General features: G+C 38.5%; 1 protein-coding gene across 1 annotated transcript in view; it reads left to right on the forward strand.

Moving 5' to 3' along the window:
* The window catches only part of GUCY2C (guanylate cyclase 2C), an 83,090-nt gene that overhangs the window by 13,809 nt on the left and 52,763 nt on the right, over positions 1-16,518 (forward strand). Inside the window, exons 4-10 of the mRNA XM_003265528.3 lie at positions 11-226; positions 1,794-1,915; positions 3,516-3,612; positions 6,326-6,443; positions 8,511-8,646; positions 10,307-10,392; positions 13,517-13,628. Of these exons, the coding sequence (XP_003265576.1) occupies positions 11-226; positions 1,794-1,915; positions 3,516-3,612; positions 6,326-6,443; positions 8,511-8,646; positions 10,307-10,392; positions 13,517-13,628 (887 nt within the window). The remainder of the gene's footprint in view (positions 1-10; positions 227-1,793; positions 1,916-3,515; positions 3,613-6,325; positions 6,444-8,510; positions 8,647-10,306; positions 10,393-13,516; positions 13,629-16,518) is intronic.

The raw sequence follows: 16,518 nt of genomic DNA on the forward strand, positions 1-16,518 counted from the left end.
CTTGACATAGCCTTGACACAGAATTGAGCTACCCCATGATCTCAGCTGGAAGTTTTGGATTGTCATGTGACTATAAGGAAACCTTGACCAGGCTGATGTCTCCAGCTAGAAAGTTGACGTACTTCTTGGTTAACTTTTGGAAAACCAATGATCTGCCCTTCAAAACTTATTCCTGGAGCACTTCGTATGTTTACAAGAATGGTACAGAGACTGAGGACTGTTTCTGGTAAGCAGGATCATTAATATTTCATTAGCACTTGCCATGGAGAGAAGCCATAGGATCATGCAGGCCACCTAGTTATTATTAGATGCACCTTCCACTGGTAACAGCATTGGGTATAGACATCAGTTCACTTTCTCACACATAAATAAAAGCAAAGGGGACCAAGCAAATATAGAGTTGTAAAAATAATCAGTATAGTTTGCATCTGCAACACTCTTTACTGTTTTGAAAGTACGTTCACATCAGTTTTATTGATTTCATACAGTACGTTATCTGAAGAAAATAAAACAAGTAATAGGATCCCTATTTTACAGATAAGGAAAATGAAAGCCAGGAGTTAATGTTTTCACACTCCTGTCTAAGAAACAATACCAGAGAACATGCATCTTGCCTATACCTACAATTAGTTAGAAAAAATGATCTCACACTTCTTCAGAGGAACAAGAGGTGGGGGAGAAACAGGAATAATGGGTATTGTATTAATAATAGTTTATTTTCATACTGCTATGAAGAACTGCTCGAGACTGGGTAACTTATAAAGGAAAGAGGTTTAATTGACTCACAATTTCACACAGCTGGGGAGGCCCCAGGAAACTTACAATCATGGCAGAAGGCGAAGGACAAGCAAGGCACGTTCTTCAAAAGGTGGCAGGAAGGAAAAGTGCTAAGCGAAGAGGGAAGAGCCCCTTATAAAACCATCAGATCCCATGAGAACTTACTCACTATCATGAGAACAGCATGGGGGAAACCACCCCCGTGGTTCAATTACCTCCACCTGGTCTCTCCCTTGACACGTGGGGATTATTGGGATTATGGGGATAACAATTCAAGATGAGATTTGGGTGGGGACACAAAGCCTAACCACATCAGGTATCATTACTAAAATAAAATGGAAAGATTCATTCAACTCCAACAAAGGTGGTAGAGGAAATCTGGCTGGATTGCTGCCTGTACTTCCAGGATGCTGCTTAATTCTGCATTCTCTCTCCATCTAAGTAAGCAAAAGGCTAAGATGGGATACCACCAAGGATGCATGTCTAGGGACCCACAGGAATCAACCCACAGTATCTAATGTGAGGTTTAAACAGGAGCAGAAATTATTCCTATCAACTCTGAATTTTTGTACTGTAGATTCAAGGTTTCAACTTACCTATGATAATGGGACTAGTTTATAGAGCAGAGTAGAACCCTCTTCCTGCAAGCAGCCAGAAACCATCACAAATGACTCACCAAATGTCAGATATCATGACAACTCACTTTAGAATAAATCAAAGTAACCAAGCCACATATTCACAAAATTGCTTAAAGTGTGCTTAGAACATACACTGTGATTATGGGGATAACAATTTACATGTATATATGAAGATCCCTAAAAGTTCCCCCATCCTTTCACTAATTTAGATCTTACAATCTAAATTAGTGGTATCATGGTGTGTGCTGTCTATTGTGTTAATAGCAGAAATGAATTTTAGATGAATAAATCCCAGGATAGATCTGCAAATAAGAAGTGAAAGGCATGAAAGGCCATGAGGGAAGTAAGCTGTTTTAGTTTCTCTTTTTCCTATTCCAGGTACCTTAATGCTCTGGAAGCTAGCGTTTCCTATTTCTCCCACGAACTCAGCTTTAAGGTGGTGTTAAGACAAGATAAGGAGTTTCAGGATATCTTAACGGACCACAACAGGAGAAGCAATGGTAAGAAGACATGAAGATAATTTTTTTTTTGCTAACTTCTTCTTTATGACTATCACCTCCTTATAAGTCATTTCAACAAATCCTCCACTGCAGAGCTACCATCATTACTCATACATATTTTGTATATTTTGGGAGATCTATAATTGCATGCAACTTCATTATATTGTTCCTTTCATTGACTAAAAACCTTATCCTCTAAGAGAAAATACCTAAGTATTATTGAATAATTATATTAAAAATAACGATAATGTTAAAATCCAGCTTTTATAAACCCAAATGATATTATGACCCACCCTCAGCAAACTCTTTTTTTAAATTCACCTCAATCCAACATATTATTGGATTTGTGACCAATCTTCACACATTCTGAGCCCCAGTCCTCCTGGTGACCAAGAGGATGAATTTATTGATTACATAGCTTCATGCAAAATTACAAGGTAAGCAAAGATTATCTCACTTTCTTATTCCTTCTGTATCTCACCTGCCCAGTGATCTACCAGCTAGAGACCAAGTATGAAAGCCTAATTAGATAAAAAATTATCCTCAGATAAATGACCATACATTGCGTACAGCGTACACTGCTTGGGAGATGGGTGCACCAAAATTTTAGAAATCACCACTAAAGAACTTATTCATGTAACCAAACACCACCTGTTCCCCCAAAAATCTATTCAAATAAAAAAAAGTCATCCTCACTAAGATATTAGGGGATTTGTTGAAGTTTCCACAGAATTCTCTCGACAAACAAGAATGTATCAGGGGCAAAGGAACCAATTGTGAGAATTTTCTACAAGGGAAGATGCTTGCTTGGCGAATTTCCTGATATTCAAATTATCATTTATTGCCATTATCAAGCATTTGTTATATTAATGGCCTACCAGTTACAAAAACATTAACCAAGATATGGTGGGAAAGAAACATATAAGCATTTATGTCCCTAAAGAGTTTACAATTCAACAGGGCAGCATAATGGCACAGCATCTAAAAAGATCTAATGAAGTCTCCCCCAACTCCTCTCACTCATAAAACTGTGCATTCAGGATAGCTGGCAGAAATTAGTGATAGACTTCAGATTGGACTCTGGCATTGCAGTTACTAAGATGAAGTTTTGAGTGAAGAGGCTACAGATGAAGCCCAAGTTGCTTAGGGAGACTTTATAAATTCTTCTCAGTTCACACTTTTATAATATCTTTTTCAACCACTTTTACAAATGGTGAGGTATACTTCACTTATCTATGACAACATATTCTGTAATTACTCCAGCCTGGCATAATGGAATAAGCACTGAACTTGACTATCAGAGTTGTCTTTGTCATCTACTAGTTCTTTGACCTTTGGCATCTTGGCTTCAGCCTCCTTAAATCTATAAAATTAAAAGAATGATGGACTAGATGATTTTTTTAAAAAGATCCCATTCAGCTCTATTCTGACTCTATAATTGTAAATGAAACAAAAAAGAAAGGAGGAATTTAAGGAATTGGAGTTTATCTTTAAAAAATTTAATATTAACATACTGGGTTCAAATTCAGGCAACTGGTTCCCTGCCTGTTTGCCTGTAGACTGTCATATATTTCTCTCCTTGTCTTACCTTCTCTTCCAGTGATTATTATGTGTGGTGGTCCAGAGTTCCTCTACAAACTGAAGGGTGACCGAGCAGTGGCTGAAGACACTGTCATTATTCTAGTGGATCTTTTCAAGTAGGTATAATATTTGGAAAAACCCTCCTCCTTTCAAAAAGGAAGTATTCCAAGGATTTCCAAAAGGCACATTCTCTTTTCTCTTGCTTTGCACAAAGCCTTATGGGGTTAAGTATGATGATAATATTTGAACTCCGTCAAATACATATACTATACATATACTCCGTCACACCCTCATTCTTATTTAGCTAATTGTGGCTTTAGCAGAGATGCATTCCTTTGATTCCTTCACCATTTGTAAATATAAAAGGTTTATTATAGCCCCATTGAACCCACATGTCCATTTATGACTGAGGCCTGCTCAGTCAACATAGAATCCTGGCTGGCTATGGTCACTCACACCTGTAATCCCAGCACTTTGGGAGACCCAGACAGGAGAATCACTTGAGTCCAGGAGTTTCAGACCAGCCTGGGCAACACAGTGAGACCTCATTTCTACTAAAAAAGAAAAAAAAGAAAGAAAGAAAAAGCATACGATCCTGATCTCTAGCCTGTTTTTAAAAGTCTTTGTCCAGAAAATAATAAATCAACTAAAGACTCAATAATATTGTTCCTGGTAATGTCAGCCCCATTTTTTTCCTTCAGTTGCTAATGGCCTTTGGTCCTAGATTACTTTTCCTTCAACCACCTCTGATAAGCTTGAAGTTTCAGTTGTATGAGTCTCATATACACAATTATTCCTCACCCTCTGTGGTGTAGTCACTAGGTGGTGATCTTTTCCTCCACATTTCTCTGAGCCAAAGAGAAAAAATGCTGGAGAGCAGAAAGCACCTTTGATCACATCCCATCTTTTTTTATCGCTAATTATCTGATATGGTTGGAGACCCCACTGACAAGCTGTGCCAAGGTAATATTTGAGTCAAGTTAGGCTTGAAGAAGGTGTCACTGCCATGCCCATGCCCCTTGTCCCCAGAAGCCAGATCACATGACTTCACTTATCTGACTGGGCCATTAATCATTACCTGTCTGTATTCAAACAAGAGGCTGTTACTGTCTAGATCTTTCCCATATTTGCCTGATCATTTCACCCACGCTAATGATACTTCTCACAGCATGAATGGAAATGAAGTATAGGAACTGCAGGCCTGTTTTATGGCTCCACGTTCATGAAGGTAATTTAATTAACCAACTAGACTCTTAACTACAGAAGTACAGGAAAGAGGGCAGAGTTACCGATATTTCACTCCAAGAACCTCATTGATTTCAACAGCTGCTTTGCCCCTGGAAGGAGTCCTTACTGTAGCCAGGTTGGTATAATTGTACTTTCAGAAATCCTCAATAAACCACCAAAGTGCTGGCATTCCTTTGTCACTATTCCCAAAGGACACCTGGCTATGTTTTGGAAAGCTCATGAGACTAAATTAGACATAATGTGTTCACATTCTAATTCTGACACTTCTGGTTGTTTTGACTCTTGGATTTTTTTAGCATTTTGAGATTAGGTCTTCTCATTTGTAAAATGAGAATTAAAATGTCCTCTTCATAAGGGTACTTCTAGGATTAATGTGATAATAGGAGTAAAATATCCAATACAGTTCTTAGCACATAGTAGATGGTGTTCAAATGTTAAATATGCTGGGCACAGCAGTGCATGCCTGTTGTCCCAGCTGCTCGGGAAGCTGAGGCAGGAGGATAGCTTGAATCTAGGAGTTCAAGACCAGCCTAGGTAATGTAGCAAGACCTTGTCTTCTAAAAAGCTGTTTTTAAATAAAAACATTAAATAATGGTCAGCCTAATTGCAGCAGTTCAAACATATCAGATGCTTTTCAAACCTCCAAATAATAGGAAGCTTAGAAACCATAGCATTTGAGGCCGGGCATGTTAGCTCACATCTATAGTCCTAGCACTTTGGGAGGCCGAGGCAGGTGGATCACCTGAGGTCAGGCGTTCAAGACCAGCCTGGCCAACATGCTGAAAACCCGTCTCTACTAAAAATACAAAAAAAAAAAAATAGCCGGGCATGGTGGTGGGCGCCTGTAATCCCAGCTACTCAGGAGGCTGAGGCAGGAGAATCGCTTGAATCTAGGAGGTGGAGGTTGCAGTGAGCCGAGATCACGCCATTGCACTCCAGCCTGGGCAATGAGAGCGAAACTCCGTCTAAAAATAAAATAAAACAAAATAAAAGTAAAAATAAAAATAAACCATAGCATTTGCAGAGCAATCTTAGACAGTACTGAGAGTCTAAAATGTGCCAGGCATTGTCTAGGAGTTGAGGATACAAGAATCAATAAGCTAATGTTCCATATATCAAGAAGCTTACCATGTGAGAGAAGATGTGTAGTCTCTTTATGCTTATGTTTCACCATCTAAAACATAAGTTTAGTGATAAAATTTCTCTCTACCATGTCTCAATATCTCTAAATTGTTAAAAGCACTTAAAGAAAAGAAAGTTTCTACCTATAAACCAAGCCTTAAAAGCCAGCATGAGCTCACATGTCCATAGCACCCCAAATCTCAAAGAAATCAAGAAATATCTGTATTCTGATTTTCTTTTCCTTTTGTGTATATTAACCACAATTGCTTAAATTCTCTTATTTAACCTAGCAAGCACAGAAGAAAACAATTCTATCTGGGGAAAGTAGAAAGTTTTGCAGAGTAATGAAAAAAATGTTTTAAACTATTTTCAAGGATGATGGTATAGTTTGTGTGAACTGTAGAAGATGCATCTCTATTTTTCCTAATTTTCATGAGGAACCTGTGCTTTTTATTACAGTGACCAGTACTTTGAGGACAATGTCACAGCCCCTGACTACATGAAAAATGTCCTTGTTCTGACGCTATCTCCTGGGAATTCCCTCCTAAATAGCTCTTTCTCCAGGAATCTATCACCAGTAAGCTATTATTTTATGTTATAGTATAAATAATACATTATTATTTTCTTTGTCAAGGGCAAGATAATTTTTCTCTATTTAGGACCCAAATTCTAAAATGAGCAATTATTTTTACTTGCTCCAATTCACTCAACAAATGTTAACTGAAACCAACTACATGTACTGCATTTTGAAACAGCAGGATCCCTATCAAAGCTCTTAACTATAGGTCACTCTGCTAAACTATAGAACAGCACAACAGTGGACACATCTGCAACACTGGCATGAAAGTAACAACATGGAAAGACAGGAAGAAGCCCTGCTATTGAGGGTCAATCTTACACTTACAAGAGGTAGAAATTAAATAATGTAAAATAAAGCAAGGGTTACTGGAAAGTTCCCTACGTCCTAAAGCAAAATTTTCCTGTCACTGATATTAAAATCCTACTTTAGAAATGTGTATTCCTAGGTTAAGACATTGTCTTCCATTATAATTAAGTTGACCATTGTCCAAATTTGCCCAGGAGAGTTGGTGTATTCCTATTATACCACTATGCCATCTGGTTTAGCATTTGTGCAGAAAAAAGACCCTCCATTTGGACACTAAATCATGGCCACCTTAATATAATGCAGGGCTCCTGATTCTAATAGTATATTGGGCTTTGTCAGTCCCTGTACTTTCATATGATTAAATGTATTAGATGCATTCTGCCCACAGAGACAAACCATTGAGAGCAGGCTGGGATGGGAAGAGGAGGAAGAGGCAATGCTGATGACCTTAAACAACTTTGGGATGGCAAGTCAAGGGTCAGGCCCAAAAAGCTGCAAAGAAAGATGGATACCTCTGGGGTGTCACAGTTTTTCCCAGCTAGAAGTTCTAAGTCCTCTCATTTACGACCATGCCAAAATTAGGGACTGTATCCTCTTTTGGAGCTAGGTCTTAACTGGATTCTTTTTACCTCATGAAATGTTTTCAGCAAAAGAAACTGAAACCAATGAAAGTTTTATTTTTCCAGCAAATATAATTTTGAGTGTAATATCTGGATATCATTTGACCGTCTTCATGGTTCTAGCAAAAATACGATTCTTTGCAAATGGGCAGTCCAACATGCCCAAGGTAATAGAACCCACTTGGTCTCAGTTCAGCAAGGGCTTTTAATTCATCACTCAGCCCTGTGAAGGTCACCATTCTCCAGCTGCTGAGGCACAGCAGTTCTAACCCTCTCCATTATTTTTCCCAGGGCAGGCATTTGGGGCATGAAGTAATACCCAATCAGAATTGTATTCAAAGCAGTTTCAGTGGTATTATCCAATCAAAACTGCTCATGTTCCATTCAGAATACCTAAACGCAGGGATTGTTTTTAGTTTTTGATTTTTGGGTTTCTCTTTTGCACTTTAATAAAAAAATCAACTACAAGCTAACATTATTTCTGTATAAAATCATATAAGAATTATGCAAATGCTTCATGTTGCCTTTCCTGGTTGCATTTGTATGTTTTTCATCATGGGAATGAAGTATAACTGCTTATAGCTACTTCCCTCATTTTATTGATTCTAAGAGAAGACAGAATTGTGACATGGGATCATAAAGAATAAAGGACACTGACCCAAGGAAGAGTTTTTTTTCTTTCTTTTTTTTTGAGATGGAGTGTCACTCTGTCACCCAGGCTAGAGTGCAGTGGGATCTCGGCTCACTGCAACCTCCACCTCCTGGGTTCAAGTGATTGTCCTGCCTCAGCCTCCCAAGTAGCTGAAATTACAGGCATGTGCCACCACAGCAGGCTAATTTTTTTGTATTTTTATAGAGATGGGGTTTCTGCATGTTGGCCAGGCTGGTCTCGAACTCCTGAACTCAGGTGCTCCGCCCGCCTCAGCCTCCCAAAGTGCTGGGTTTACAGACATGATCCACCTCACCTGGCCTCCAAGGAAGAGTATTCTAAAAGTCTCCTTTAATAACATCCCTTCAATTCCCCTGATATCCCTTTAACTTTCCAGTTACCTTGCTGATCCCAACAACCTTTTGTTCTAGGCTCAATACAAGATTCTTTTTTGAAGGACCCGTTTTAATATTTTCCTTTTTTATTTAGACAAAACGAGACTTTGCTCTTGCCTATTTGAATGGAATCCTGCTCTTTGGACATATGCTGAAGATATTTCTTGAAAATGGAGAAAATATTACCACCCCCAAATTTGCTCATGCTTTCAGAAATCTCACTTTTGAAGGTACTGGTCTACTAAGAGCAAATAACCCCAAGGTGAAGAAATATGGGCTTTCTGAGTGGATTTGGGGCAACAAAGAGGGTTTAGCAATAGATGATTCTACAGCTAAATCCCTTTGAACTCAACTGGATGCAAACATCATTACATAAACTTTGAGGGTGCTGTTATTGATAACTGAACCCCGGTTTATGCTTCAGTCTTTTAGAATCTTTGGATGTCACAGAAAAGGGCAGGTAGCACAGGTTCTGTACTTATGAACAAGCTGATCAGAAGGCATTTTGAGCAGTAATGTCCTGACTGTGCTTGGAGACTAACAAGAGGATAAACATTTGCAGTTTGATTTGGGTCCTTCCATATCTCCTTTTCTACCCTTTAAGGATCTGGGACCCTGTGTTAAACTTTTAGCTACCAAAACTCCACAAAATAATACCCTCCAAAACAACACGAATCTCCTGAACTGCATGGATCAATGTTGCCCTTTCCTACAAGCCCCTAGTGAAACTCTCATCTTTCATTTCCCAGATCTCATCCTGAGACTGAAATTTTCTTCTAAATGTAATGTATACTAAGTCCAAGACAAATGATAGTGGCCTTTTCTAACTTGCCTCAGAGTCTTACTCTATAAAACCTTTGTTTTACTGCAGTGTAAGTGACTTTCTCTGTAGGCTTCGGAGGGAAGCAGATGCCCAGCATTAGGACTGAGGGCTGCACCAGTGTCTATGGTGTATGACAATGGCAGGAAGAGATCACTTCTGCTTCACTGAAGATGCAGGGAGGGAGACACAGTAATTTGTTGGTCATCCCATGTGTCCCAAGTTCTACCAGGCACTTTATATGCATTCTTAATTTCCTCACTTCCATGACCACGGTTGAGCATTTTAATAGATTAGCACAGGTTTAACATTTGGCTTAACATTTAACTAGGAAACAAACAAATGTTTGTTCCCGCCACCTACCAGCCGTACGACCCTTAATATCTTTGACTAAATAAATTATTTCTCACCAATATAACGGAGATAATAATAGTTTCTATATCATGATATTCCAGGAAGAATAATATGATAATGCATATAAGTCACCTAGCACAGAGCCTGGTATATCATAAACAGGAAATAAATGTTCATTGTTATGTTGAACCATGTGACATTGGTAATTTGATCACTGTTTTTTACCTAAATAGTTTTATCTCATATTGCTATTTAATAGATGACAAAACTGAAACTCAGAAAACTTAAGTAATTTTATTCAATGTCTTCAGCAAACAAGTGACAGTGAAAAAATTTTGATCTTCCTACAATCTATGTTAAGATTGTGCAGTGACCCTATACACTATGCTAGGAGTTCAGGAAATATTCTTAGCAAAAATGTATCACTAATAATCGAGGGACTTATTGACTCATTACATTTAGTGCCACCCTAAATGCAATGAAAAGGTTTTTTGTTTTTTCTAAATAAATACCTCTCCTATAAAAATGCCCTCCAGAGATCTCTGGGCCAAGAAGCCAATCCTGGTGCCATCTGATTAGACTATTAATGTCAACAATGTTTTCAGTAAATTTGAAACAGAGCTATTTGAACCCATTTTACACTCTCTGTCATGATCCAACTTATCTGTCAGGCAAAAATCAACAATGGCCTCTAACATACTCTGATCTTGCCCTAGGGTATGACGGTCCAGTGACCTTGGACGACTGGGGGGATGTTGACAGTACCATGGTGCTTCTGTATACCTCTGTGGCCACCAAGAAAGTACGTCTCACTGCTTATCAGAAAATGCAGGGTGCTGTGACTGGGTGAGGAGGGATAACTTGGAAGAGGACAACTAGCAAAGGAATTAGAGAAATTATGTTTAGGATCTGAAAACAGTTCATTTCAACTTCACAATTATGCCCCACTTAGGGTAGTATTCCTTAAGCATTTTGACCCATAAAACTTCTTACTCAGAATATCCACTGTATTTACTATTAATATATCTACACCTCTATATCTATATCCATATAGATAGGTATAGATATTTTAAATATCCACCCAGAATAAATTACATAATATAACAACCAGACTATTGATGGGATACCAATGAGAGGATCACAAGTCTTTCCTAAGAATTGTTTACTCATTTTCACAACTAAAGATTTCAATGAAATATTCCCTGTTATCTCCATTTGAACTCTCAGGAAAATCATTAAATGTGTAAACCTGAGCCCCACATAAACAGCTCTATAATGCTATGCTTTTATTCATATTATATTCACTTTTTCTTCCTCACCAAATAGTAGGTTCTTTAAAGAAAATAAGTGGTCTACTCACCTCTCCATCTTTTCAGTGCATAGCTTCTTATCTGGCACACCATTGACGGCTGGTCAGCATTTAATCACAAACAAACAAACAAACAAAAACAAAAAGAAAAAACACCCGTCTTCATGTCATCCAATGTTGTATCCATCCAAACTATAAAAGCCACTGTTCCAGCCAACCAAGTGGTCAGTAAAAAGGTTTATATAGGAGGTCAGGTCCTGACATAACATAAAATTTATTCATTGTTTTTTCATTTTCCAATGTGAGTGTTATGACAGCCTAAGTCATATACTAAATGTGTCTATCAACCCAGCTTTGTAAAAGATATCTGCAATGGAAAATGTGAAAAGCTAGAGAACAGATGTCCAGGTTGAGAAAGCTAAACCAGAAATTTGCTAGCAGCATTCCATAAATGTAATTCATAGTTTCTAGATACTATATTGAACCTTTAATATAATGTTATGTTTAGCATACATTCCATAAGAATACCTAAACATAAGATCCCATCAATATTTCAGTTACTAATAGCGATTACAAAGGTACACGCACTCCTCTCTGAGTTATTTGCATCTGGGATGATGCCCATGATCTTCATAGAGAGAGGCAGAAACATATGAGATCTAATGTCAGTCTCATAACTATACTTCAGAATGGAAAATGTTGCCCTGTGCATTTATTCTCTCTATAAGCAAATTCAGTTGAATTTTTCAATAATGTAATACCATCGGTTGTGCTATATAACATGTATATTTGGGGAAATCAGAGATCTTCTCAAAATGTAAGGTTAAAGGGATGATAAACTATATCCAGGATAGGTCTCAATAGAGATTCAATATGCCATATCCCAACATAAAGGAAAAAGAAAGAAAGAGTAAAGTTATGAAAATATAACATTGGGCTGGGTGCAGTGGCTCACCCCTGTAATCCCAGCACTTTTGGAGGCCAAGGCAGGCGGATCACTTGAGGTCAGGGGTTTGAGACCAGCGTGGCCAACATGGTAAAACCCCGTCTCTACTAAAAACACAAAAATTAGCCGGGCATGGTGGTGCATGCCTGTAATTCCAGCTACTTGGGAGGCTGAGACAGGAGAGTCACTTGAACCTGGGAGGTGGAGGTTGCAGTGAGCCAAGATCTTACTGCTGCACTCCAGTCTGGGTGACAGAGCAAGACTCTGTCTCAAAAAAAAAAAAAAAAAGAAAGAAAATATAACATTGTTGTCCAGAACATTTTGAGGGTACACTGGTAAATTTAAAAGGATGGTCATTGATATAGTTTGGCTGTGTCCCTACCGAAATCTCAACTTGAATTGTATCTCCCAGAATTCCCACGTGTTGTGGGAGGGACCTGGGGAGGTAATTGAATCATAGGGGCTGATCTTTCCCATGCTATTCTCGTGATAGTGAATAAGTATCACGAGATCTGACAGGTTTATCAGGGGTTTCCACGTTTGCATCTTTCTCATTCTCTCTTGCTGCCACCATGTAAGAAGTGCCTTTCACCCTCCACCGTGATTATGAGACCTCCCCAGTCATGTGGAACTGTAAGTCATATTAAACCTCCTTTTCTTCCCCAAAAAAAGAGAAAAAAAATTTTTTTTTCCAGCGGTTTCACGGACTCACAGTTCCACATGGCTGGGTAGGCCTCGCAATCATGGTGGAAGGTGAAAGGCACATCTTACATGGTAGCAGGCAAGAGAGAATGAGAGCCAAGTGAAAGGGGAAACCTCTTATAAAACCATCAGATCTCGTAAGACTTATTCACTACCACGAGAATAGCAGGGGAAAGACCGGTCCCATGATTCAATTACCTCCCCTGGGTCCCTCCCACAACACGTGGGAATTCTGGGAGATACAATTCAAGTTGAGATTTTGGCGGGGACACAGCCAAACCGTATCAGTCATCTTTCAGATCTCCCTTACAAAATTGACTCAATATACACAGCAGTAATTTAAGGATATATTAATATTTCCATTGGCAAATTACTTGAAAATGAAATATTTTATTTTAGAAACTAATTAATGTCATGTACAAGAAAAGCATATTAGAGCCAAGGAATAGAAGAGATTAGAAAATTAAGTAATTGATAGAAGTTAAGAAATGTAGTTATTTCAGGGCCCCTTGACATGTATCAAAATGACATAATGGATTTTAGCTCTGCTGCATTTTCTTGAGAGCTTTTTTCAAAAGCATCTTAATATTGTGGAAAACACCAGTCTTTCATTTATCATGTGACTTGGAGCTAGCCATTTAATATTTCTTAGCCTCTAGTTTAACATTTGAAAAATGAAAGACTTGAACTGATTCACTAAAGTCCCACAGAATCTGTGCTGGACAGACAGGAGTTAATGGTGTAGTGTATGAGCATAAAGAAATAGGAAACTAATCGGTCTGTATGAAGTTCTATCTGTGTTCATGCTGGGAACCAGTAAACGATCCTAACTAGCTGGTTAACAGTTGCCTTTTTCACTGAGAAGTGTTATGGAAATCAAGTGTCATTGAGTAGAATCATTAATCTCACCACAATTTGTTCTAAAATGTTTTACTGTTCATCCTTTTTCTTTTTTGTGCCCTGACACAGTACAAGGTTCTTTTGACCTATGATACCCACGTAAATCAGACCTATCCTGTGGATATGAGCCCCACATTCACTTGGAAGAACTCTAAACTTCCTAATGATATTACAGGCCGGGGTAAGATATGCCTAATGAATTTTCTCTCCCTGACACTGTTTCCCTGGTAAGAAAAGTAAAGTCCATTGTTCATGTAATTAGCCTGTGCTTTTTGCTGTGTTTTGTCTGCTGTCCCAGTTTGATTTGCTGGGTTTGTAAATGTGGTCTTTACTTCCCTGCACAATGAATGATATTATAGTTCTGATTCAACAGTGATTTCTGGCCAGGCATGGTGGCTTATGCCTGTAATCCCAGCACTTTGGGAGGCCAAGGCGGGAAGACTGCTTAAGCCTAGAAGTTTGAGACCAGCCTGGGCAACATGGTGAAACCCCGTCTCTACCAAAAATACTAAAAAAAAAAAAATTACCCAGGCATAGTGGTGCGCACCTGTGGTCCCAGCTACTTGGGAGGCTGAGGTGGGAGGACCACTTGAGCCCAGGAAGTCAAGGCTGCAATGAGCTATCTTTGTTCTACTGCACTCCAGCCTGGGCAACAGAGTGAGATCCTGTCTCAAAAAAAAAGAAAAAAAAAAGGAAAGAAAGAAAATATTCTTATTCTAATTTAGCTATACCTATCTTTAAAATATGTCTTACCATTTGACATAAATTATTCCACAGAAAACCAGGTTTGACAACTGGCAAAATGAGCACAGAGACATATATTCTTACTCCATTTACATTTTACTGCAATAAGCTAAAAGGTTGTGTATTTCAGCAAGAAATACTTGACATATCAGGCTGAGGGGTGACCAGTGATCCTGGCCTTTTCAGTCTCCCCTATTCCCTCCCTGGACACATATTTGGGTTGCAACGATAGTTACCCACCTACTTAAGATTAGGTCGTATCATGTCATGAATAGCCCTAACATGACTTGGCCAGCTTTCACCCATGCAAGCTGCACACTGACCATCAGCAGCAGGCAGGGCCAGTCAGGATCTCCTGGGCAACGAGGCCTCAGGACAATCTGTCCATGACTGGCTTGGCCAGGGCTTGCCATAATGAGAGGTAATTCCATGTGACTAGGAAAAATCTTTAAGAAAAAGTCTTAAATCTGGACAGATATTTAGCCCAAAGATTTTAAAAAACAAAAAAAAAGTAGAAACACCATCAATAAAATTATTTAGAGCCAAGCATGGTGGCTCATGCCTGTAGTCCCAGCACTTCGGGAGACCGAGGTGGGAGGATTGCTTGAGGCCAGAAGTTCAAGATAGCCTGGGCAACACAGTGAGATCCCATCTCTACAAAAATTTATAAATTAAGACTGGGAGTGGTGGCTCACGCCTGTAATCCCAGCACTTTGGGAGGCTGAAGTGGGCGGATAACGAGGTCAGGAGTTCAAGACCAGCCTGACCAACATGGTAAAACTCCGTCTCTACTAAAAATACAAAAATTAGCTGGGCATGACAGTGCGTGCCTGTAATCCTAGCTACTCAGGAGGCTGAGGCAGGAGAATCACTTGAACCCAGGAGTCAGAGGTTGTTGTGAGCCGAGATCACACCACTGCACTCCAGCCTGGGGAACAGAGCAAGACTCCATCTCAAAAATATATATATATAAATTAGTAGACATAGAGGTGCATACCTGTGGTCCCAGCTACTCAGGAGGCTGAGGTGGGAGGATTACTTGAGCCCAGTAAGTTGGGGCTGCAGTGAGCCATGATTGTGCCACTGCACTCCAGCCTGGATGACAGAGCAAGACTCTGCCTCAAAAAAAAAAAAAAAAAAAATTAGAAAATTATGATATATTCACAAATGGAGCATCAAGCAACCAATTAAAAATAATTATTTACAAAGGATGTTAAATGACATGGGAAAACTTATGATGTGAAGTAATAGAAAAGTACAGCTTCTTATTTAATGAGATTCCAACTTTGTAAAACAATGCATAGAAATAAGACTGGAAAGAAATATGTTAAACTGTTAAGAGTAGTGTCCTCTGAGTGATGGGATCCTGGAAGATTTTTTTTGCTTTATTCTATTTTTCTGAATTTTCCAAAATTTCCACAATGACTCTGTATTAGTTTCTTATTTTCAAAAAGTATTAAAAATTATAAGCTACAAATATTTTTATACCAGCCCCACTCTACAGCCAGAAACTCTGAAAGTTTGATCTGATATAAAGGGAACATTTCTGGTTTGAAGGGCTTGCTTGTGTCAGAGCTATTCCTGCGTTTCTAGTTTTCTTTCACTCCATGAGTCAAATTAAGTCCAAAATGATTCCTGTACTTTTATCCAACAGGTATTAGCAGCTGATTAACGCAATGAGGGAGGGAGGAATGAAGATGGCATTCTTCTAGACAATAAGCAATCATGAGCTGACTTCAGATTTATTGCTATGATTGCTTTTTAAAGTTGAGTTTTATTTAATAAGCTTTTAAAACTATTTCTGGAACCATCTTCGAGCTTTCTAGTTTTAAACCAAACTTGACTTCTGAAATATATCTCTTTTCTCATGGGCTTCTGCAACTCTCAACTTCTTCCTTTTGTAACTTTTTGAGTTCAAATTATTTTTTCTTTCTTCTTAATTATAACTGTCAGTGACAAAGTTAGGTTTGTGTTTTTAATGTATTTCCTTCAAGTTTTTTGGTATTTTGGTTATTCAATAGGTCTGTGATTTGTAAAGTGCTGAACTTCTCAAAAATTACTTTTTGAGAGAGTTCTTCTTACTTAAAACAGATCACATTAAATATTCATACTATATTCTACAGGGACGTTATATTATCCTGAGCAACTTTACTTCAGCCTCAGTTAACTAACAACCTCAGTTAGCCAGAGGTTTTCAATACTAACTGTTACTTACCACATTTAGCTCTAAACTTTACCAATGAAGCAATAATATAGGAGTTAAAAAGAAATTATTTAGGCAGGTAGCGAGGGTACAGGAGTCCTCAGTAAGGCTTTTTCTTTTCTTA

Source organism: Nomascus leucogenys, chromosome 23 (genome assembly GCF_006542625.1).
Source record: "Nomascus leucogenys isolate Asia chromosome 23, Asia_NLE_v1, whole genome shotgun sequence".
Taxonomy (NCBI): Eukaryota; Metazoa; Chordata; class Mammalia; order Primates; family Hylobatidae; genus Nomascus; species Nomascus leucogenys.